The sequence below is a fragment of the Dicentrarchus labrax genome, unplaced genomic scaffold, assembly GCF_905237075.1.
Source record: "Dicentrarchus labrax unplaced genomic scaffold, dlabrax2021, whole genome shotgun sequence".
NCBI lineage: Eukaryota > Metazoa > Chordata > Actinopteri > Moronidae > Dicentrarchus > Dicentrarchus labrax.
The window spans coordinates 14,284,952-14,307,289 of NW_026136722.1; the positions used below are offsets into that span (position 1 = coordinate 14,284,952).

The 22,338-nt window shown below is 40.5% G+C and overlaps 3 protein-coding genes across 5 annotated transcripts in view; 2 read left to right on the forward strand and 1 right to left on the reverse strand.

Moving 5' to 3' along the window:
- znf385c (zinc finger protein 385C) overlaps nucleotides 1-6,389 on the forward strand; it is a 128,488-nt gene extending 122,099 nt beyond the window's left edge. For both annotated transcript variants that reach the window (XM_051387380.1, XM_051387381.1), the window contains 3 exons: nucleotides 1,001-1,099; nucleotides 1,640-1,729; nucleotides 3,044-6,389. In XM_051387380.1, coding sequence (XP_051243340.1) covers nucleotides 1,001-1,099; nucleotides 1,640-1,729; nucleotides 3,044-3,274 — 420 coding nt within the window. In that variant the 3' untranslated portion in view covers nucleotides 3,275-6,389. The remainder of the gene's footprint in view (nucleotides 1-1,000; nucleotides 1,100-1,639; nucleotides 1,730-3,043) is intronic.
- Nucleotides 6,390-11,429: 5,040 nt separating this feature from the next.
- Nucleotides 11,430-14,618, reverse strand: nkiras2 (NFKB inhibitor interacting Ras-like 2). 2 transcript variants are annotated; one of them, XM_051387392.1, is made up of 4 exons: nucleotides 14,600-14,618; nucleotides 14,169-14,285; nucleotides 13,184-13,425; nucleotides 11,430-13,010 (listed from the first exon to the last, which is right to left on the reverse strand). In XM_051387392.1, the coding sequence occupies exons 2-4, from the start codon at nucleotides 14,260-14,262 to the stop codon at nucleotides 12,768-12,770; spliced, it is 579 nt and encodes a 192-aa protein (XP_051243352.1). In that variant the 5' UTR covers nucleotides 14,263-14,285; nucleotides 14,600-14,618; the 3' UTR covers nucleotides 11,430-12,767. The 2 variants fall into 2 exon arrangements, with proteins under 2 accessions (XP_051243352.1, XP_051243353.1); XM_051387393.1 differs by having other exon boundaries at nucleotides 14,519-14,611.
- A 13-nt stretch (nucleotides 14,619-14,631) lies between these two features.
- dnajc7 (DnaJ (Hsp40) homolog, subfamily C, member 7) lies at nucleotides 14,632-22,329 on the forward strand. The gene is made up of 14 exons (XM_051387383.1): nucleotides 14,632-14,749; nucleotides 15,562-15,650; nucleotides 15,799-15,923; nucleotides 16,581-16,694; nucleotides 17,037-17,111; nucleotides 17,224-17,342; nucleotides 18,304-18,457; nucleotides 18,649-18,813; nucleotides 19,820-19,911; nucleotides 20,055-20,128; nucleotides 20,222-20,368; nucleotides 20,485-20,637; nucleotides 20,761-20,823; nucleotides 20,916-22,329. The coding sequence occupies exons 1-14, from the start codon at nucleotides 14,676-14,678 to the stop codon at nucleotides 20,951-20,953; spliced, it is 1,482 nt and encodes a 493-aa protein (XP_051243343.1). The 5' UTR covers nucleotides 14,632-14,675; the 3' UTR covers nucleotides 20,954-22,329.
- The last annotated feature ends 9 nt before the right edge of the window (nucleotides 22,330-22,338 follow it).

The window sequence follows — 22,338 nt, forward strand, 5'->3', positions numbered from 1 at the left end:
AACCTGATAGGATTTTGTTCAAAGGGGCATAGAAGAAATGTTGACTGTACAGGGAAAAGCACTCTGGCCCAATCACATCAGACAGTGGAGAAAATGTTGCATATAGTTACCTCACACCTCCACAGACAGATGATGTTAAGAATTAATGAGAAAACAGAACTGTCTGCACATAGTTAGCAATTACCTTCCACATCAGGAGGCTGATGCTACACATTGAACTTATAGGCCATACTGACCTCTAATGTAACAGTTATAAAAACGGTCACCAATCACAAATGGTGTGTATTGAAATGATAAATATGAATAATGGGATTTTAAAGACCTTCCTTAATCCAAGAGACCATTTTAACATAACCTTGATGGAGGATGGTTTAAATCAAAGTAGCAGTTTCATTTATAGCCACATGAATGAAGCCATTGAAAGCAGGTTGCCAGGGTTGAATACATTCAAACAGCAGCTATTTTTCCACATTAGACAGATATCATCTGATGCTATAACTAACTGCAAAGCTCTTCAGTGAGCAGGCATTTATTTACCACTCATTATTGCGAGCTACTAATGCCTCCTGTATTTAATTTTCTGGTTACATTGGCATCAAACCAGGCAGGGGAAGTAATTTCTCCCCTTTTGATGTTCATTAAATACTACATCTGAGTGAAGGGATTGTCTTGGAAACGTTGCCTATGCTGGAGTGGAATGTGGAAAAGATACAGGATACGCTGGCATGTGTGAGCACCCAGGCTGCTTTAGCCTTAAATGCATTCCACCAGTCTTATATAAACAGCCCCTATCCCAGGAGGACATAAGCCTGTTAGTACTGCAGCCAGAGAAGGACATAGTGTGGCAGCGGGAGGAAGTAATGTGATGTAATTTCTGTGCACTTCAGTCATACTCAATGTGTATCCATTATTAATTCAGCAGATAACATTTGAAGTTTTTCCACTGTGGTACAACAGATGCTTGTTAGCTCACTGATGGTATTTCTTCTGGTCTCTGCAGCACATGAATAGCAGAAGGCACAAGGATAGGCTGGCCGGAAAACCACCCAAACCCAAATTTACCCCCCACAGCAAGAGCCAGCCAAGCTCCAGCTTAGCGGTAAGTCTCAGCATAAAGACACAGACAAACAAAACACTGTCACGCATGCACACACACTCAAGGAAGACAAACAAAACATAATTGCCTTTCTCTTGCAGCAGATACGCTTGAACATGCTGTACACATGTGCCAAAACTGGAAAAAAATTCAGTCTAGCTTGTAAACTAATGCATTTTTAAACACAGATTTTAATTTAGCTCTGTTGCAGTTAACTGATTTGACCCCCAGCCCCGGCAGACATACAGTTAAAAAACACACAGATCTTGTTACATTGCGCTCAGGGGCTTCTATGTCTTAGTGAGGCAGTTTGTGTGTCTGCACTGTCATAGAGGTTAAACACACTGTTGTACTCAGTGAGTCCCCTACCCCTGAGACAGGTCTAAAATAGTCCTTCTCTCCCCCACTGACCAGCTCTGACAACAGCAGCCTGAATCAGCACTCCAGATTAATCACTTCTCTGCCCCTGTCATATACACACCTCCCCATCCCTCTGTCTTCTTATACTCTTCTTCCACCTCCTCCTCCTCCTCTATCCTACAGAACGTGAGATGGAGTGGCTATGCAGGCGTGGCTGTGTCTGCCATGAAGAAAGCATTCAGCCAGTACAATCTCACCTCCCTCTCCTCGCAGGTCAGTGGCAGGAGAGGCCGAGACTGGGGTTAGATTGGAGGGCGAGAGCTTCAGATGGCTCAACTTTAGGCCTGGCCACGGGCAGGGGACTGAGCAGAGATAATGAAGAAATCATTGATATATATTTTTTGTGTTTTTACAAGACGTGCTGCTCATTTTACTCACTGGTCATGATGTAAATAGAGTTACAAAGCGGAAGGTGCTAATTCAGGTGCCAGTGGTGTCTGAAAGAAAAGCATCCCATTCATTTTTCCCATATACGGTGTGTGACTCACAGTTGGAGCACTTCTACAGCTTTGATGAACTCTCCCTTAAAATATCTGGTTCTTAAATAATAAGTCGAAGATACAGACGGTAGACACAGAGATTTCAGGGAAGAAGGCAACAATAACTTCCAAGGTACTTTCAGGAAGGAACATCCAATCAAAGAGCTTAAATTATTTTCCGTGCGCCAGTAACAGTAGAAGGGAGCTAAAGATAACACTGTTGAGAAAAATACAATCTGTGGCTTTAGTCAATTCACTTTTGAATTCTTGGTCCATTTTTAATCAATTCAGCAACTATGATGTTGTGTTTTGTTCACAAATTCAAGGACGAAACATTTTGAATTTGCCATTGCTTTCATTTGTGCTGTAGTATTTGGAGCCATCCACCATACATGAATAAACTACTAAACTGATGGACAAAACATCACCTCTAAGAAAAAATATTGGAATAATTGAAATTGGTATTCATGACATAAACTCACAACAATTCCATGTTTCTGTGTTAAGTGATATTGAGGATAGCGTCTAAAGAACAATTTTGAATGGGAATACAGAATGGGGAAAAGCACTTCACAACTTTATGGAGTTTTTAAACCCAACTTTCAAGCCTACAAGGGTGAGTATTTGATAGGAAGAGCACAGAAGCTGCACTGTGGTTTCAAAGGGTTTGGCATCTCATCTAAGCCAATATCAATGCATCAATATCCTGGCCAGTGAGTAAAGGATTTCACCTTAGGTTAAAGCCATCCTTAAACATCCTAGAGCTTAAAAAGCTGCCATTTAACCCTTGTCATGACTGAAAATAGGGTAAATTTTGTTCATACTGTAGTCTTAGAATTAGCCTACTGTTTATATCTGATGTGTGTTCATGCAACAAGCTGTCAGGAACCCAGTTGTGGATGGTATGGAGTGATGTATAAGAATGCATTCCTCTATGGGTGCAAACAGGGGCCATAAGTTTGGGGGAAAATGTTTGCCCAGTCACAGTGCTCTGCTCTCACTGTGTTCTTCTCTCACCCCTCACCATTCCCTCTCCTATCTTCTTCAGACCAAACTGGCCTTGCAGAAGCAGCTGACCAAGAGCTTGACAACTGGATTCCTGCCCAGTCCCCTCACCCAGCCAACTCTGTGCACAATGGCAACTAACCCATTGGCTCTGCGCCACCCAGTGGGCACCACCACCTTCATCCAGACCCCCTTCCTGGGACCTGCACTGTTCCGGCCTGCCCCAGGGCCGCTGCGGGCCACACACACACCCATCATCTTCTCCCCCTACTAAAGACTTTACCCTCTTCCCATCTCAGCTCCACCCTTGTCCCTTTACCAAACCCCAGGCCATCCTTTAGTGTGACCCACATGACAGGCCACACGCAAACTATGCAGCCCGCCTGACTTACGATGGAAAGAGTGCACAAGTCCTGACGCTCAGTAGGCCATTAGGCCTGAGAGCTGTTCCTATCATAAAGGCCAAGATCCCCCATCATGCCTTCTTTCTGCTCCTCTTATCATGACCTAAGGAGGAGGACAGGCCTCCAGACAGTGACTGGTGCACAGAGGCCGCTTTTATAGCCATTTCATGGGTCAACGTGGTTTGGATTATGGATATTATTGTGTAATTTATTAGAGAACAAATATAGACACGTCTAGATGTATGTTTAGTGTGGTTGCCACAAAATAAGGTCCCTTTACTTGATGCTCTTCTAAAACGTTTTTAACTTATTGGTTGGGGGGTTTTATGAAAGGTGGGAATCTCATAGTTCATTAAAGCAGCTGAACTCGAGGCATCCTCCTGTATGGCTGGACAAGTCAGTTTCATTGATCAGTGTTGTCAACTAAGAAGCTTAAAGGATCATCTGAAGTGAACCCGCTGTCACATTTCATCTTTGATATGGCAATTATTAAACAGCTCTCTGGACAAGTACCCCTTGTCAATTGAACACTTTTGAAAGACAAATGTGAGTCGTCATTGTGGGCGGTATGTGAAGCTAAAACTACAGTATGCACTGTAGGTCCATAAATTAAAAGCCCATTAGCACCATTTTGCACCTCCAGCCCCCTACCAAACGCAGTTTCTCAGAGCCCTGAAGTTGTACAATTAAAACATTTCTTTCTCTCTTTCTTTCTGAGTCACAGCCACAGTCAGAGCCCTCCAGATTTCTTTCCCTTTCCTGTATCCCAGGATTAGGCACTCATTAAGGTCCAGAAAAGGTCAGCTTGTCAGCTTGACTTTGTTTCAATTTGCAAATCTGTCTTCGTCGGAATGGTTTTTTCTTTTTATGCTCCAGTGCATCATTCACGCAAATGCAGCTTGAACATTATGTTCTCGCCAAGCCGGCGGCACGAAAACATTTTTGAAGCTATGGATGTCTTACATTGCAATATGCCATTATTTCTTGTCTTTCTCGTGACTGCTCTTTTTCTTTTCCTTCCTCCTTCACCCCGCTGTCGTCACCTCACTGTTGCTCTTGATTTTCTATGGCATTATCTCAGCATGAGATGATGATGCTGAGGAGGGAACCCCCCCTTCCCCAACACACGCGCTCACAATCACACACATAATGAAAACGCAGTGGATAACTTGAAGACTTGATGGGTTTTTAGAGCTCCGTGAAAAGTTTGGCTGACGGTGGGTGGGGAGGCTGCTCAGCCAGTACTTGATTGACATCGTGTTGCAGTGTCTGCGCACAGCGTAGGAGGGAACAAAGCACAGTGCCATGGCAACCACATTAAAAGCACCTTAAAACTGATTTACTTACAAAAGCAATGAAAATTGTGTTGATATTCACCTTTTTTTGCTCTAGGTGTATGTTTTTTAAAATTCCATGTCAATTTCAGTGATAATTTTGCTTGATTAAAAACAAAAAAACAATCAGGTGAGAATGATCAAATTATGGTTCTTCCATAATTAATAAGTCTCACATTTAAAGCAATACATTCAGTATGTTTATGTTTATGATGTGTTTTCAGTGTGTCAATGGCTTTATCTATTCTATACTGTACACACGTGTAACAATGTAATATGTACTCCAACACAGTCAAGGGCCAACTCTGAATTGTCAGCAAAGAGTCATTTGAAATGCAGGGTTGTCCTGACGGTGCTGCCCTTGATGCTTGATGCTCATGGTCAGTCTCCACATGTTGTGACTCTGGGCTGAGCCGTTTCCAATTATAGCTGCTCTCGCGCAGCAGAAAGGGTGCTTCAGCGCCGTATGACATTGCTGTTTCACTTTTTAGTGGAGCGGGAGAACTTTTGTATGACTTCCACTGAGCAAAACACTGTTCCGTCAGAGACAAGTGTTTGGGATAAGTGTCACAAGTGCAACATCAACTGTCATATTGCTGTTCATGCTCGTGTGCTGTCTCCCACCCCGGATATCTACAGACACTCAACCCCCTCCCTCTGCCAAAATGGACTGTTGGCAAGGTCTCATAAGGACTTGGAGCGTAACACACACCCTTCCTTCAACACTCATACCAAATCATGTTCTCTTAAATTACAGTCATGGAGCAAATCCTATGCATTTCTCATTGTGCAATATGTATAGTTGTCTGTGATGCAGCAGTGCCATCTGTCGTGAAAACCCTGTAATTGCCATCAAGTACTAGTGCTTCTGCAAAACCTTTGTTCCGATGTACATTTCTGTTTAAGGACCCCCTCTCCCCCCCAAGTCTTTCTGGGTAAGCGAAGCCACCGGGTCTCCCCGCCATACCGATGTGATTCTCCCCAGTCGCACTACTCAGTGAACCAGCCAGCCTTTAATCTTCACTGTTTGTTTGTTTGTTTCTATCGCTCAGTGGGAACTCTGACCTAAAGAACTGAAACTTTCTTAAAATAAAGAATCTAGAGAAGGCAAATTATATGTAGAAATCATAGAGTAACTATAGAGATTTTATCAGAGTTGCTATTGTTATCTGTATCATAATGAACTGCTATCATAGAGGAGAGTAGATTATGTTATTGTAGGCTCTGTGCAGCAAACAGGGACAGGAAAAATGCTTTGCTTTCTTTTCTTCTTTTTCTTTGTTTGTTTATTTACGTGGTTTTACCAACATGTTTTTTTAAAGTACAAGAGAAAATATTTACAACAAACTTTTTTTGAGTGAGCTTTTTTTTTCTTCCTTGTTGACGGTGACTTAATTAATTATGTAATTCAAGGCCTTTTTTCGACAATATCCTAAAGTCACATTAGACAGGCCTTCTCAGGGGTGACAGGTTGAGCAAATGCTAACATGACCATCCATTCAGGGTATCCCTCCATAGCTCTAGAGAGCAGGAAACACTGTACGCATGGATGGATTGACAAAAAAACAAACAAAAAACTTACAGTGCTGTACCATAGAGAGGACAAGTGATGGATTTTGGAAAATAAAGCTTTTAGAACTTGTAAAACAAATGGTTTTAGTGATTATGCAAATGTCTGTGTGCTTTTCCTGTGTCATGGGTAAAAACTAAAAACAGCAACAACCCAGAAGGCCGTACTTTAATTCAGATTGATATTTGAGCAATAACAATATGTGTGTGGGTGTAAGAAAGAGGGAAAAAAAGACTGGCAGATGATTGCTAATGAATAAACAGTGACAAGATGAATCCTCGGATTGACGAAGATGCTCAAAATTGCACTTGCACTTTGTCTTTGATTGAATTAAGTTTTGTACAGTTGAATTACACGGAGAAACAAAGAGAACCACCGTTTTCAAAATACTAGTTATTAATCAGAAAGTCAAAACTGAGCATATCCAGCTCTGAGTCAGGAATAGCCAGGTGGAAAAAACAACAACATTTATACATGATCCTGAGTTTGCAGGTGCAGACTGGCTTCTCTGAAAGTGTGCAACACCCTCACAGCATCTGTTCATGTGGCAACCCACAGCTACTCATTTTCCAGCCATTTCAGGAAACAACTTGTGACAGCAGGACTGGTCTTTAGCTAAGATACAAGGGTGAAAGCAAATGGAAACAAGTTAAAGCCGCTGTGTCTGAGCTCTACTGCATCTGTGACATGCAGAGGAGCAGAATGATATACCTGAGTGGCTGATGTGGTTTACAGACATAATCTTTATTTACAGATGATTCTCCACGGATGTCCATTTGGCCATTTGATTGGCTCTAGCTACTGTCCTCCCATGTGATAAACTGTGACTCTGTGCTTTTATCCATCCTACTGGATAATCGTGCATTCAGCTCAGTTAGCTCTGTATTAATTTCCCAGTTTTCTTGTGTATTTGAAGGGGAGCCCTTGGATTATTTACTGATGTTGTCCTCTGTGCCTCAGGCCATCATGCCAACCCGTCCTTTGTGGAAACAGTAGATAAGCACAAACATCAAGTCCAGCACCTCCTGTGGTGCCAATCAAAGCCACTGGATCCCCAGCACTTACTAAAGCCGTTGATATGGCAGAAGGACATGATGACCTTGCTGAGCTGCGACACTGGTGTATCCGCTGTATTGATCCAATATCTTATCTGTCTGCTCTCCATGGAGGGAGTGACACCCTTATCTCCTGTTGTGGTGGTCACCACTCCGCAACTGAAGAGTTACCCCCTTATAAAAACATAGCTTGTGTGTGTGTGTGTGTGTGTGTGTGTGTGTGTGTGTGTGTGTGTGTGTGTGTGTGTGTGTTTCTGTTTAACTGAAAGCAAATGAAAAGAAGATTTATAAGATGGAGAAGAAAATACACCATAGAGACACAGCCAGTTTCTGTTTCTGCCTCATTTAGCATAATATTCATTGTATGTGAACTATCATGACTAATAATGTAACATAATGTGCCGGGAAGAATAATAGATTTGATCAAATATAACTATAGCGTATAGTACAATTACTTAATAGTTTGAAAGAGCAGAAACATCAAAGTAATTGTATACAGACGGATGAACTTATGTCCTATATGTATGTAGTATTAGTTAGTACAAAAATGGCATGGTTACAATCATGTCCAGTAATTATCAGGTAAGTATTCACTTCTGTAGTTATTTTGTACATAAAAGTAATTCACCTCAAATGCATAACAGACAATAATGTACGTATTTAGCAGGTGAAGATGCTGTAATTGTGAATAAGAAAATTGGGTAATGGCTAACAGGAAATTAATTTATTTTAAAACATATGCACGTTGGTTTCGATGATAAAAAAAGAAAAGGAAGTCAGTCAGAAAGTTTGAAGTCTGATGTGTCCACTGAAAAAAAACTTTTAGTGTTTAATTTAATTAAAATCTGCTGCTGAATTTTTTTCCAGCTTTGCTTTACATAGTGGATAAATGGTAATGTTTTAATTCAGAGTACATTAGTGCTTAATCATACATACTGCTGATATTACAGAAGATAACTGAAATATTTGATTTACCCACAGCACAATTATGTCATAAATATAAAATGATTATCAAATCTATTACATTATTCCATAGCAGTTACTACGGGTCATTTCATTTTTTGGGTTAATTTGTTTCATAAATACATTTTTCATGCAAGTATGGAGCATCATTATTAAATATTTAGGTTTTTTTAACATTTAAACATACTAGTCATAATTTCTTGGAACCAACCACAGATAATTACCATTTTGTAAAAGTAGTACAATTATGAAGAAAATACTTTGATATTTACAGTTACATAGTACTGCTATTGAAATTACTGTTCTGTAACATTCAGAGCCAGCAGTATTGCTCCAAATTTGCACATAAGGGTAGAAAAAGCCACAGAAAGATGAAAGCAGGAGACAGGGGGCTGAGTTAGTTGAGCAGTGGAAAAAATCAATTTGTTTTTCAGCTTCCACGGTTTCTTTATTTAGTCCTTTTATTGAGCTTAAATTGTCTTCTTATTGACTGATGGGAGACAATGTGTCGACATGTCCCCACGGAGAGTGTCAAAGGTGTCAAACTCTTTCAGCATACTCGCTGAATGCACAAGCTATAAGCAATAACGAAGATCCAATTTTTGCACGGTTCAGAATGCCTTCAGCTTGATTTCTCCCAGATTAAATCACCCTGTGCTTTGAGGATAAATGACTTGTCTCAGAGGCTCGTGGGTAGCCAGCATGACAACTAACATTTGACATAACTGATGGCTTAAGAGCAGCTGGTATTTCCAGCCCACAGAAATAAGCCCGATAGCACAGAGAATAAAGGTGGCACTGCCATTTAGACTGTATGTGTTCACTCCTGTGTGGAATTGTTTTATAAATCTGAGGCTTCGTGATGTGGACTGTGAAAAGAGGGTCACTGCAGAGCTTCCAGGGTTGAAGTCTAGTTCTAAAAAAAAAAAAACCATTATCTTCCTTATGGGTCCACTGGGAGAGCTGGATGCTCAGCTGCAGTCATGAGACACACTGTCATGCAACAGTAGGAGAGTATTACTGGTAGCAACACAAGGGCATCACCTTGTTGCCCTGCGACTGTGACTAGCAAGTGTGAATTTCTCTTTTGTAGTCAGCGTAGTCTGAAGGAAGAAGAAGGTTCATAAATCACAGGCAAGTGACAAATCGATCCCCCGCCTTGGCACGCTCACAGTGTGTATTTCACATTTTGTGTTGTAAATCTTCAGTTTTTTTTATGCGGGTCAATACAGACACGGAGCCATTACACAGAAAGAATCTGACAGGCGACGTATTGACAACTTACAGGAGTCTCTTCCTCGCTGTTAGAACTTGGGGACATAAAATGTGTACTGTCATAGTCCAAATGTGTGATACAATAACTGAACCATTCGGAGGGAAGTAACATCACCGCAGTGGCTCAATTCTAGTCATTAAAAAGAACATGATTGAAATGAGATGGTACATGATAGCACCCTCTGGGGAAACTAAGGTGAGTGTAATATCATTCCATAAATGTTCCACTTGAGGTTTTCTCATTATCTTGCATTAACCTCTGCAGTCAACATGCCCGTGTGGAACTAGCAGATCATTTCCTCTGCCTAAACGTCTCTGACCTTGTCTGACTGTCATTGTTTTCACTACCACTCCCATTCTGGTTATAGGAAAGTCAATGTAAATGTTTTGACGGACACAGACTGCAAAACTAATAAATGTTCCACTGACTCCTTAGAACAATTTTCAAGCAGTTTTCTTGGATACCTGAACACAAAACTGGTTCAGTTTGATAGGGCTGATGTTTTTGGTGTCAGTTCAGGTTTTAAAAAATGCCAGTGAATCACTGGTTTGACAATATGTGTATCATGAATATTTCACTTTAGTTTGAATTTTGTTGACATCAAAAGTCATCGCATAAGCTGAAGGCAGTTTATTGCACGACAGCTGACGAATTTGCCCGGCTTCCTGATATCAGTTTTTGTTCGGTTTGAGTTTGATCTTGAATGAATCGATTCGTATCAGTGTTTTCCTTTCAATGGAGATAAAAGACTACATTTTAAATACAATTCCAACACTTGCTTGTCCTTGAAAAAACTGTAAGTCCTTTCATAAGACAAAAAGTGTTAACATAAACATAGAACAAAGCTTCTGAAGCTTTCAAGTGCATTCATTCAACAAAGGAGGGAGTGCTAGATATCATCAAACCTGTATCCCTCCTGCCCAAAGAAACAAGTGTGTGTGTGTGTGTGTGTGTGTGTGTGTGTGTGTGTGTGTGTGTGTGTGTACAGATAGTGATTCATTTTTTGATTGATTATTATATGTATCAAAAAGGATACTCATTGGCATGTTATTTATGATGATATACACTTAATAATAGAAATCCCTTGTCATAAAGACTACATTTGTCCATGTTTATTTATTTGTTTGCTGCATGGTAGTGGAAAGAATATTTGAACACTATTTTGTTCAATTTTGAAGTATTGTGTCTAACTTGTCTATCTAGGGCCATTCCTGTTCATATCAGTAAATTGTCATTGATATTAGTACCTGTAGCTCATTGTTATTCGCTTACAGTGAATACTTACAATAATAGAATTAATAAGTAAATAAATCAATGTGTTTGTTTATTTTCCATGTCTCCTACAGGCCCTCATACACCATCAGGCTATACAACAAACATGTTTATTACTGAGTGAAGATGCAACAAATTGTCAAATCAATGCACTAATTTAAAGATAGCTGAAACCACGGATTAGTTACCGGGAAGTGCAGAGATGCTGAGGTTACTGAACTGTATACATGTGGATATTTCCCTGAAAACAAAACTGCAAGAGAACATCCACCCTGTTTTACTGGGATATCAGAGACATCTACTGGCCATGAAACATACTTCATTGTAAATTAACTGAAAACCAGTGATTGGGGTTGGGTTGAACTTTTTAAACTTGGTATTTTCTGGGGTTTTTTCTGTCTTTAGACTTGGAACGTTTCTTGCCTGTCACATTTAAGAAGGTTACAAGTCACAGAGACAATTCATCAAATCAGTCCTTGTCAGGTGACATCTATGAGGGATGTGCTTTTGTAAAGCTTGAAAAACTTAAAGTACCCAATAATTTCCATGATGAAATAAAAGATTTGCTGTATTTAATTCATTCATTTAAGCACAATCAAAAACTCTGGTTAGTTTGTTTACAAAACATGCAAACAAATATCAAGTGAACACATTTTATGGATATTAATACATAAAAGCTTGATATTCTCAAAACAGCTGCATGTATGATACATAGTGACGAGAGACTCTGGCACAAACACATGGATATTCAAGACAATATCAACAAATGTCCCCATTTCAATTAAACAAACATTAAAAGCTGCTCATATTTTGACTTGTGTTGCACCCTGAAAAAGTTCAGTGGTGGTCTAATGAGTAATTCAGGATTTTTTTTACAGCTTAGTAAAAAAAATAATATACCAGCTTCAACTTCAGCAGTAACCGTAACTGATTATATGACGACATTGTTGTTTTGCTACAACATTTCACTTTATAGAGTGCTTTATGTCTTTCATGCGTTGCAACCAGAAAAAAGTAGCACCTGAGCCTGCAGAAACTGCCTTTCATCTGAACATCTCATACTTAAATTTCTAAAGCCTGTACAGAAGGCAATATGTGTAAGGAATGTCAATCATTCATTCTACAACATCCAACAGTGAATCTCAGCAGAGAACATATATAGTGTAACAAACCTCCAGATCAACAAGCAGCACAGTAACTGTACATCATCAATTACGTATCAATAGATTCCCTTCACCCATCATATCTTCTACAACATGTGAAATTCAGCATTTGTGTGATGCAATGATTAGGTAACACGAGTGTCTGCTGCTCTTCCTGATTCAGTCTGTGTAAATAAAATAGTAGCCAGTGTACATGTGAGTAGGTCCTAATTTATCCATACAGTGAGCGCCATGAGTCTGATATCTTAAAACTCTAAGTATAAACTGAGATCAAAATGTTGATTGTCAGTAGTTCAAGAACAACATTATAGGTCCAAACAAGACTGCTGATGATGAACAGCGGTATTTGTAAAAGAACGTGGATGAATAGTTTGACCATAATCTGATCTAATAAAATAGGAATAACATTAAAAGCACCTTGCATTCTTAAATTGTTTAGCTGATATGGCAAAAGATCAGCATTTTCACTCAGTTATAATTAAAGAAGTAAATATTTCACCAAACATATCTGATGCTATACCAATACCAACAGTACTCACTGTATATAAATATCAATACAATCATCCTGCCTTTTCTCTCATCATCAATTCACCACATTCTCCAAATCAACTCTTACTACCTCCATCCTTCATAATATCAAAATAGTTGGTTTTTTTTAGCAAAACTAAATTCCCTTTAACACATCATTTCTCCCTTTATCCTCCACCCTTAAAAATCAGTGTCTGGCCATTCAGCTGTCTGTAGACCCACTGCCCTTATTCTTATTGCGGCTGAGAGGGAAAGTGGACTTGCTCTGTGGCTGGGTCATTTTGCTGGCCAGGTAGACAAAGGGTTCAATCAGTGTGCGCCGGTCAACCACCGACACCTCCCACAAACGCACCTTCTCATTCTTTGCCCAGTTCTGGGCCATGTTAGAGTCAACTCTCCTCTCGTCCTGCTTGTCCAGCTTGTTACCCAGTACAACAATGGTCACCTGTGGATAATGATCATCAGGTTAGCCCCTCATCAGTTTTGGAAACAACATTCAAATTAATAATTTATAGATCTCATTCCAATACATATGGCATTGGACATTTTTTGGTCCACTCTAACTGACCCAAAGCTCAAAATGAACTTTCTCAAGCGTATAAATGGTTCAGTCCTCACCTCTTTCTTGTCTCTGTGGCGGTCGATGTCCTTCTTGAGGACCTCCATCCGCTTAAATGACTCCTTACTGTCAATGCTGTAGACAAGTACAAAGCCATCTGCAAAAGTGTAGTAATGTCGAGGAAACTCCATCCCATCCCTGAGTCCGCGGGTGTCGTAGAAACGCACCTGTTCTCGTGTGCCACGGTCAGTTTCTATGGAGCCAATATAGATATCCTCCAGGGTCTCCATGGGCTCTGAACCTGACAGTGGATAAACAAAGACAGGCCCCTATAGTGTCAAATACTGCACACGCATTAACACAATTGCTTGTAATTTATAGACTGCATCTGAGCACTTTTAAATTTCCTTAAGTGAAAGTTTAATAAACGGCAAAACACTTAATATGATAGGGTGAAAAAAACGCAATATAATAATATAATACGCAATAAATCTGTTCAACATTACACTTAAGAGTCTTAGTCTGGGGTTACAAATTGCAGTCAAATTGCAGCTATCATGTCGGTAATGGTTAAGTAATCTCTGATTACCATTCAGTTCCAAGTAAACTTTATAAACTGGAATTTAAGATGTATTTTATTATTCTGGGGTCTTCACAAGCTCTGTCGCCCAGTGTGACTCACTGACTGAGCAGAGCAGCATTTTGTTGTTGCAGGAAATATTTTACAAATTACTGTAACTGACTTAACTGTTAGACTTAATACTGAATTTCTGAAACCTGATGAAATAGTTTTCGCCTTCAAGAGCAAGCCGCCTATGTCCTGCAATTTACTTATACTGTAATAAAAGAACATTTTGCTTGTTCAATTGCTATTCTCAAATAAGTAGTAACGCATGTAAATAACCTTAATATAACATTTTATACGTGTAATTACAGTAATTACACAGAGAATAACCAACTTGTAACACATCCTTGACAATCCAATGGAACCCATTCATTTAAAACATGGAAAATAGTTTAATCATACATATAAAAAAGGTATACCTGCAACATGATTGGCATACAGTAGTTGTTCCAATACAGCTGTTTTACCAACTGCAGCCTGGCCACACACAACCACTTTACAGCTCTTCCCCATGACTCACACCCAGGTCAGACAATCTGTTTGTCGGAAAAAGACAGAGACAGACAGACGGAAAACTGCTCATCAAACACTTCACTCAGTATGTGAACGTTTCTGCAGTCTATGAAATTAAGAACTGACGCTAGCTTAGCATTAGCTTTCGGCGAGACAGCTACGAAATCGCAACAAACAAAAAAAAAAAAAAACGGCAGCTAATCTGAAAACTACCCCACACACACAAAAAAAACACGTGTCTTTAAAATATACACACGCTGTTATTCGCTCTCTGTTCGTGGATATGTGTCACGACAGTAATCTCTTCCTCGCAAGCTAAAAACCTGCTTCTGCTTACCTAACGGGCTACTTCCTGTTTACAGCGTACGTCACTACTGCAGTGTGTGGCCCCGCCCCTCTCCACTGACGGCAAAATGGCGACGGAGAACTGTGATGCTGTGAATATGGACCCTGACATGGAACTGCTAAGTGACGAAGAATTAGAGAGGTAAAACAAGTTAATGCTTTGTTGTCAGCGGGTGGTGTGTGTCCATAACGACGTCTAATACCGGTATTTACTCTCAACGGTGGTTGCCATGTTCATTTTCCCGTCGCAATAAGAAAGCTAAGGAGCGTGCTACCGCTAACTGTTCAGATAAAATGTTGCCCTGGATCGCGTTCAGCCTGCTCGTCCTCCACTCAGCTGGCTCCTGTGGTGGATTTTCTAGGTTTATAATCAGACACACTTTATGTACATAAAGACCTCGTTGCCTGTCAAGTGTTAAAAAGTGAATAGGGCCTAGGTTAAGTTCCTGCTTTCACATTAGTGCGATGTCAAGCTGGCGAACTAGTTAATGACACCGTTCAGTCGATGTGTGGTCGTGATGTAAAACATGAAAGACTTCCAAAAAAAGTAATGGCAGTGGCCCACGGCATGGTGTCATATGTTCCTGGCTCTGCCCCCTCTCTGCCTCACAAAATAGCTACGTGTTTGATTGGAGTAGACACTTCTGCCTTGCTGGTTTTGGCTCTTTCTATGTTTAGCTTACTCAGGCCAGTGAGCTCTCTGTTGCACTCTTGTCATTCACAATCCTGGACATGCTCTCTTTACACATGGTTATGAATGTGATGCTCAGAGTTAAGGTCATAATATTTATTTTTGCTGACAAGAATTTCAACATCTAGAGGTTTAGTGATCTGTCAATCAAACCCAGCCAGTTGACCACCACATACCTGTGTGCTTTGCCCATAAATACACTGATCTGAGTCTTTGCCTTTAACCCCTTTTTTTTTTCTGTCTTACTGCCCATTTTTACACAGGGAAGCGGAGGGCTTCAAAGAGCAAGGCAATGCCTTTTATATCAAGAAGGATTATGCAGAAGCATTCAATTATTACACCAAGGCCATAGGTAATTATCCCTTAATAATAATTTGGGTCGGTCTTCATGTTAGTCGATGGGATGATGTTGATTTTGTGTTTGCGTAAGAAATAAAAACTCTGATGAATTCTGTCTGTCCTTGATACAATAGCAACTTCATCACTTGTTTTTTATACAGACATGTGTCCGAAGAATGCAAGTTACTATGGAAACCGGGCAGCCACGCTAATGATGTTGTGTCGATACAGAGAGGCTTTAGAGGATTCCCAGCAAGCAGTGCGACTAGATAACTCCTTCATGAAGGCAGGTTGTGGGAAACAAGCCGTTACATTTTATCAAAGGGAAAATATACTCTTGTAATGTTTTACATTAAGTATTTTCTGTTCTGAGAGTTATTTTGTTTTTGCGGCACACATTTACCTTCCTCTTCTACTAATGCTTTGATGAATGATTTTCCATTTTATATATTGCTGTGGACAAGAAGGGGTATGAACATGTTCAGTTTAGCAGTAATGTGTGAAGATGGCATGAGTAAAATGTGTTGTAGTAGAAGTAGAAGAAGGAGTAGAAAATGTACTTGGAATATAGTTTTATATAGCCAATTGAAATTACTTTCACACAATCGGTCTGTTATATGCCATTTCAGAGCGATGTATCTGTTCAGCTTTTATGCATCTGTACATTTTTGTTTATAGTGATATGCGGCTCCTCAATACATACACTATAGAACATCCCTGTATGTATCTATGTATCTATGTATGTATTTAATTAGCTATTAGCCATTGCTGCATGACTACTAGCATTATGATTTTGCAGAAAGGATGAAAAGCTGTGTCACATAACAAAGAAGTAAGTTAGAGCTAGCCACGGTTTAGTTTTTACTGCTCAGTGCACAACGGATTCCCGCAACACTGCGAATTGATCACTTAAGTTTGTAAACTGTGACTCCCAAACCTACAGGGCCATCTGCGAGAGGGCAAGTGCCACCTGTCTCTTGGCAATGCTATGGCTGCCAGCCGCTGTTTCCAAAGGGTTCTGGAGCTAGAGTCTGACAACAGTCAAGCCCAGCAGGAGGTGAGTTGGCCTCAGTTCGACAGAACATGATCTGACAACTTGACAACATACAACATGATTATCCACAATCAGATAAGCTTTGGCCAAGCTAGTGCAAATGAAGCGAAAACGTCTGATACTGAGCGGTTTAAGAGGAGATCAACTACTGTTACTGTTAATTCTCAATGAGAAAGCCAAGAGCCATGTTTTAGGTTATTCACAGAAGTACTGCTGCTTGCATTGACCTGGTTTTACAAGCACTACATATGGCACAGAAGAGAAGCCAGTGGTAGCTGTAAAGCAGTTATTTGACTACTAGAGGTCTTTCATATTGTCACTAAATACCACAAATTCCTTTGTCAGCTGAAGAATGCAGAATCCATCCTTGAATATGAGAGAATGGCAGAGATTGGATTTGAGAAGAGAGACTTCAGGATGGTAAGCCAAACAGTGGTCACAATCCTACTTAGTTTTGTCAGTTGTGTGGTATGTCTCCAGTTACAGACATGTCAAAAAACACAGAATACAAGTGTGCTGTGTTTGTCTCTAGGTTGTTTTTTGCATGGACCGTGCCTTGGAAGCTGCCCCAGCCTGTCACAGATTCAAGATACTGAAGGCAGAGTGCTTAGCCCTGCTGGGGCGCTACCCTGAGGCTCAGTCTGTTGCCAGGTAGGACAACATGTTTTAAAAAAAATACTTTGATTCTCTTATTTATTTGACATTATTGGAATTTGTCACAATGATTGCAAGATTGAAGCAGAGTAAGGCACAGGGTTGTTCATGTGCTATACCAAGTCAATACAGCTCTAATTATGAGTCAGTCAGATACAACAGATGAGTAATCCTATATCCCAGAGCTCTGTAGAAAAGGAAAACCATGATATATAACATTGAATGTAGTAATTATAAATATACAGGCACATCTCTAAAGCCAGAATAAATTATTAAAGGTAAGGCTCTGACTGCATCGGGCTTACTGTGATTTCTTGGGCTGACTCATCTTTAGTTAATACAAGTATGCCAGGTTACTGAAATCCATGGGCTTTAACACCTGATGCTTTTAAATATATATAAGTTTAAACTTAAACTCGCAATTAAAGCTCTGTAAAAATGGCACGTCTCTAAAATTGATCACCCCACCTTGTTAATTGATGAAGATTCTCTGGGGAGTGCCTTTAGGAACTGTGTGGAGCTTGCTCTGTTTTCAGAGAGATGGGGAAAGTCATACTCACAATTTAAAGCTAGAAAAACTTTGGCTGGTGCTCTCCTTCCATTATGGATATGTCTTCCCACATTTACGATCATTCAATACATCATTGCTGGGAAGTATATATTCCATAGATGCTGACACAAAATCCCATATTTTAGATGTAATTTGTCTAGTTTCTTTTCTGTTTATCCAGTATTTCCTCTATGTTGATTTTGGAGCGGCGGCCTGCCACTGTTAAATTTCTGCCGCCACGGTATCAGAAATGGGGCAGACGCACAATGTAGTCACGGTTGCCTTTTGAATGATCCTGCCGACATATTGCACCCCCGTGTTCGGACGGGCCTGCCCCCACTGCTAAAAAAAATCCTAGAGGAAACACTGTTATCAATGCATTAATGTTCATTATTTGCTCCCATTCAGTGATATTCTGCGAATGGACTCCACTAATGCAGATGCACTGTACGTGCGTGGTCTTTGTCTGTATTATGAGGACTGCATTGACAAGGCTGTCCAGTTCTTTGTACAGGCCCTGCGTATGGCTCCTGACCATGACAAGGCTCGGCTGGCTTGCAGAGTGAGTAATTCAGTAGATTAGAGATAGAGTTTTATAAGTCAAGTAATGTACATTGGTTGTGTTTTACTCTTAAAGCGAATGTTAACTAAAAACCTATAACACTGTGGTGTTTTTGTCATCTGTTTGATTGATTTTATTGTTAACGTATCCCAGAGTAGCGTTTAAGGTTGTCCTGTGTATTGTCTTCCCAGAATGCCAAAGCACTAAAAGCCAAGAAGGAGGAGGGGAACAAGGCGTTCAAGGAGGGAAACTTTGAGGCAGCCTATGAGCTCTACTCTGAGGCACTAACAATAGACCCCAACAACATCAAGACTAATGCCAAGCTGTTCTGTAATAGGGCCACTGTTGGATCTAAGGTGAGCAACATGCACACGAGAGATACCACTGGTTGCATCAACATCTGACATGTTGTGTTCAGTGGTCAACTGTAAAATGAACCTTAGCCTCCTTGGTGGCTATTTGCTAAAAGTCACTGAGGGCTAATGTGTTGCTCCAAGAGTATTCAAGCACCCCAGCTTTTTTTTAGCTTTGTAAATATTGCAAACGAGAAAAACTACAAAAAAGGAAAGAGGAAAGGGAAAAGTGACTTGTGTCTGGAAAGAAAGGACAGCAGAGGAACACAATAAAACATACCTGACCTAGATAATCCAATGCGTGTTGCAGGCATACAGACCCGTCATCACACATGCATTACACTCACACACCCCCTCATTTATAGGGCTTTTCCATTGGCACTTTTGGCTGTGCCTAGTCAAACTATGCTGTACTGATTTGCATTTCCATTACCAGTTTAAACGCGCCACGCTGTGCCTGAGATGAACTTTCTCCGGAGTAGGGCCAAAGCTTGCCCCGACCCACCTCCAGGCGGGTTGCGGTGGCACCTTGCCGACCATGGCCAACCTGCAACTCTAAAAACAAGTCTAGATACTGCAGGAGGGAGGGTGACTGTTTGCTTTAGAACGTAACTACTGTGAAACAATAAGAATATAACATATTTATTTGATTTACTGCTTTGTTTTCACTAACGTCGGCCCCTCTCTCTATTCAATCTTGAACTCTCTCGACCATTGCTGCTTTCTGTGGCTGTAAAAACACACCTTCAAGCGGGAAGCCCTATTGTAATTGAAATGCAAATCCCTGTCGCGCCGGGTTGGTGCGCCAAGTCAAGCCAAGCCAGCGTGTGTATGGAAAAAGGCCTATTAGTTATTCATGCATTAGCACAGACGTTTGCAAAGTTCTCATTCTGTCGCTCTGACAGTATAACGTTTTTTGGTATCTTTGCCATGTAAAAAGAAGTAGGCCACCACTGTTCTCTCTCGGTTTCTGATTGCATGGTCACACTTTTATCTTTTTCTTTGAAAGCTGAAGAAACTAGAACAGGCCATTGAAGACTGCACGAAGGCCATTAAACTGGATGAGACCTACATCAAGGCCTATTTACGGAGAGCACAGTGGTATGTCCAGGTTTTCTAACGTGGTTGTTAACAGAGACAGTAAGTTATAATGTTTTTTGCTTGGACAAACAAGACAGCATCATCATCGTTATCTGAGCTCATATTTTACTGTTCAAACTGGCTAACTGCATACTCTGTTACAGCTACATGGACACAGAGCAGTATGAAGAGGCAGTGCGAGACTATGAGAAGGTTTACCAGACAGAAAAGACTAAAGGTGAGAAACAGACTCCTCTATGGTGGCTCCGCTGACACAGCTTTTAGCACAGATATTTCTGCTTAATTGTTTTATTTTGTTTTTATTCTCTAGAACACAAGCACCTCCTAAAAACTGCCCAGCTGGAGTTGAAGAAAAGCAAGCGGAAAGATTACTACAAAGTGCTTGGGGTGGACAAAAACGCCACAGAGGAGGAGATCAAGAAAGCTTACCGCAAACGGGCGCTTTTACATCACCCAGGTGCTTAACTGAATGCAACAGTTCTACCTAACAGTGGCGGTATACAGGTGTGCCTCGGCCCAACTGACTTTTGTGCTTTTGTGGTGTTATTCCCCCCTCGTGTCTTTTCCCGGCAGACCGTCACAGCGGAGCTAGTCCTGAGGTACAGAAGGAAGAGGAGAAGAAGTTCAAGGAGGTGGGCGAGGCTTTCAGCGTGCTTTCAGACGCAAAGAAGAAGTCTCGTTACGACAGCGGTCAGGATCTGGAGGACGACGGCATGAACATGGGAGGTCAGCACTTGGTCAAGCCTCGGGGTGGGAGGTCTCAGGGGTGAACGAAATAAAGTACGAGTCATGTCTGAGCTGTTTTTATTAAGAGAACCTGATGTTGTTGATTCTTTTTGTCTCCACCAGATTTTGATGCCAACAACATTTTCAAGGCATTCTTTGGAGGCCCAGGAGGTTTTAGTTTTGAAGGTATTTTATGTGGTACTCTATGTATTCAAACAAAAAACTAAAATCCCATTTACATTTCGAGAATACATTACTTATTTACTTCTTTCTTTCAGCATCTGGACCAGGAAATTTCTTCTTCCAGTTTGGTTAACTGGAGGATTCTTCTACCTAAACAGTTACTACATCAGGACTTTTCAACAATGTCAACCCCCTGACCCACCACCCATATTTAATGACTGACTGATTGCAAGTCAGGTTCTTGTCTATGCCATTGACTGAATGAATGCAACCCAAAAAACATGCAACAAACGATTTAAAGCTGGTAAAGCAAGGACACCAAGTCGTCTCAGAATGAGTTGATAGTGTTACTGGTTTTGGATTTGGTTTTCTTCTTCTCAAGAATGAAACAAACTTTAGAGTCAGTAATGGCTAGCAACCCTTTGTCCAAATATTTTCTCAATTTTTGAGATAGGAGAGATTGTGCAGCTATTGTATCAGAGCTTTTAGGGATCCATGCTGGAAGTGACATCCTGGGGAAACTCTAGAGATGCAGCTGAGCATTGAGCAAGCTATTATCCGGCTCCTCTCAACTTACTGCTGAGCAGGTATTCTCTGCATGAAAGTTAACAACTTGCTTAATGATTTCTGAAGAAAATCACTAAGCAAGCAGCACCTCCCCCCCCTTTTGAAGAATCTGTCAGACAGACAGTTGGCTGCTACGAATTCGCACTGAAAACTGCCTCCTTGTCATAAGCCAATAGAAGCACTTGAGCATTTTTTTAAATTTCACAACAGCTGGAGCGTAGACCTACACGTACAGTACAGTTGAAGCACACTAGAAAGATGGCAGTGGAGACAGCTGTGCTGGCTTTGTTGCCAGCAAAGTCCTCTTCCCTCTTGTTGTCACAAGTTTTATGTTTGATGTTGCCATTCACAGATTGCTGCATTGTACATTTTACTGGAATGTAAAGTGTTGATTTGTGATGATAGTTGATTATTTTTTCCATTTTTTTTTTATTTTGATATGTATATTTATTGTAAATTTGCTGTCTGATAGAACCACCGGTGTAAGATGAGGACACTTTTCTCTTACGTAAAAGTTTAAAAGGGGCACAGATTATGAGCAACCCTTTTGACACAAATTCAGGAAGTTAATTGTTTTGCTTGGTCTGCATGAAATTTTTGCGCAGAAATAGATTATGCTCTGTGTGTTTTTTGACTGTGATGCAAGCTGTCTAATTTTACTCAATGCAACAGATAGGAATAAAAATAGAACAAACATGACATGTTATAGGTGTTTGCCATTGTCTAAGAAAGTGAGGCACTGTGTGATGATGGAAAACTGGTAGTGTTCAGTTACTTCCTGATGAGTGTGTGGCTCTCTTTGTGCAACTTCATGAAGAAAAAGAAAAGCGTCCTCATCTTTGCTCTAATTGTTTTTGCCCTTATGGTGAAACCATCCTCTCTTTATCCTTGAAAAGTACCAGCCATGTCAATAAAGTTGGCCTCCTCTGGGTTTCCCCTAAAGTGTTTTTT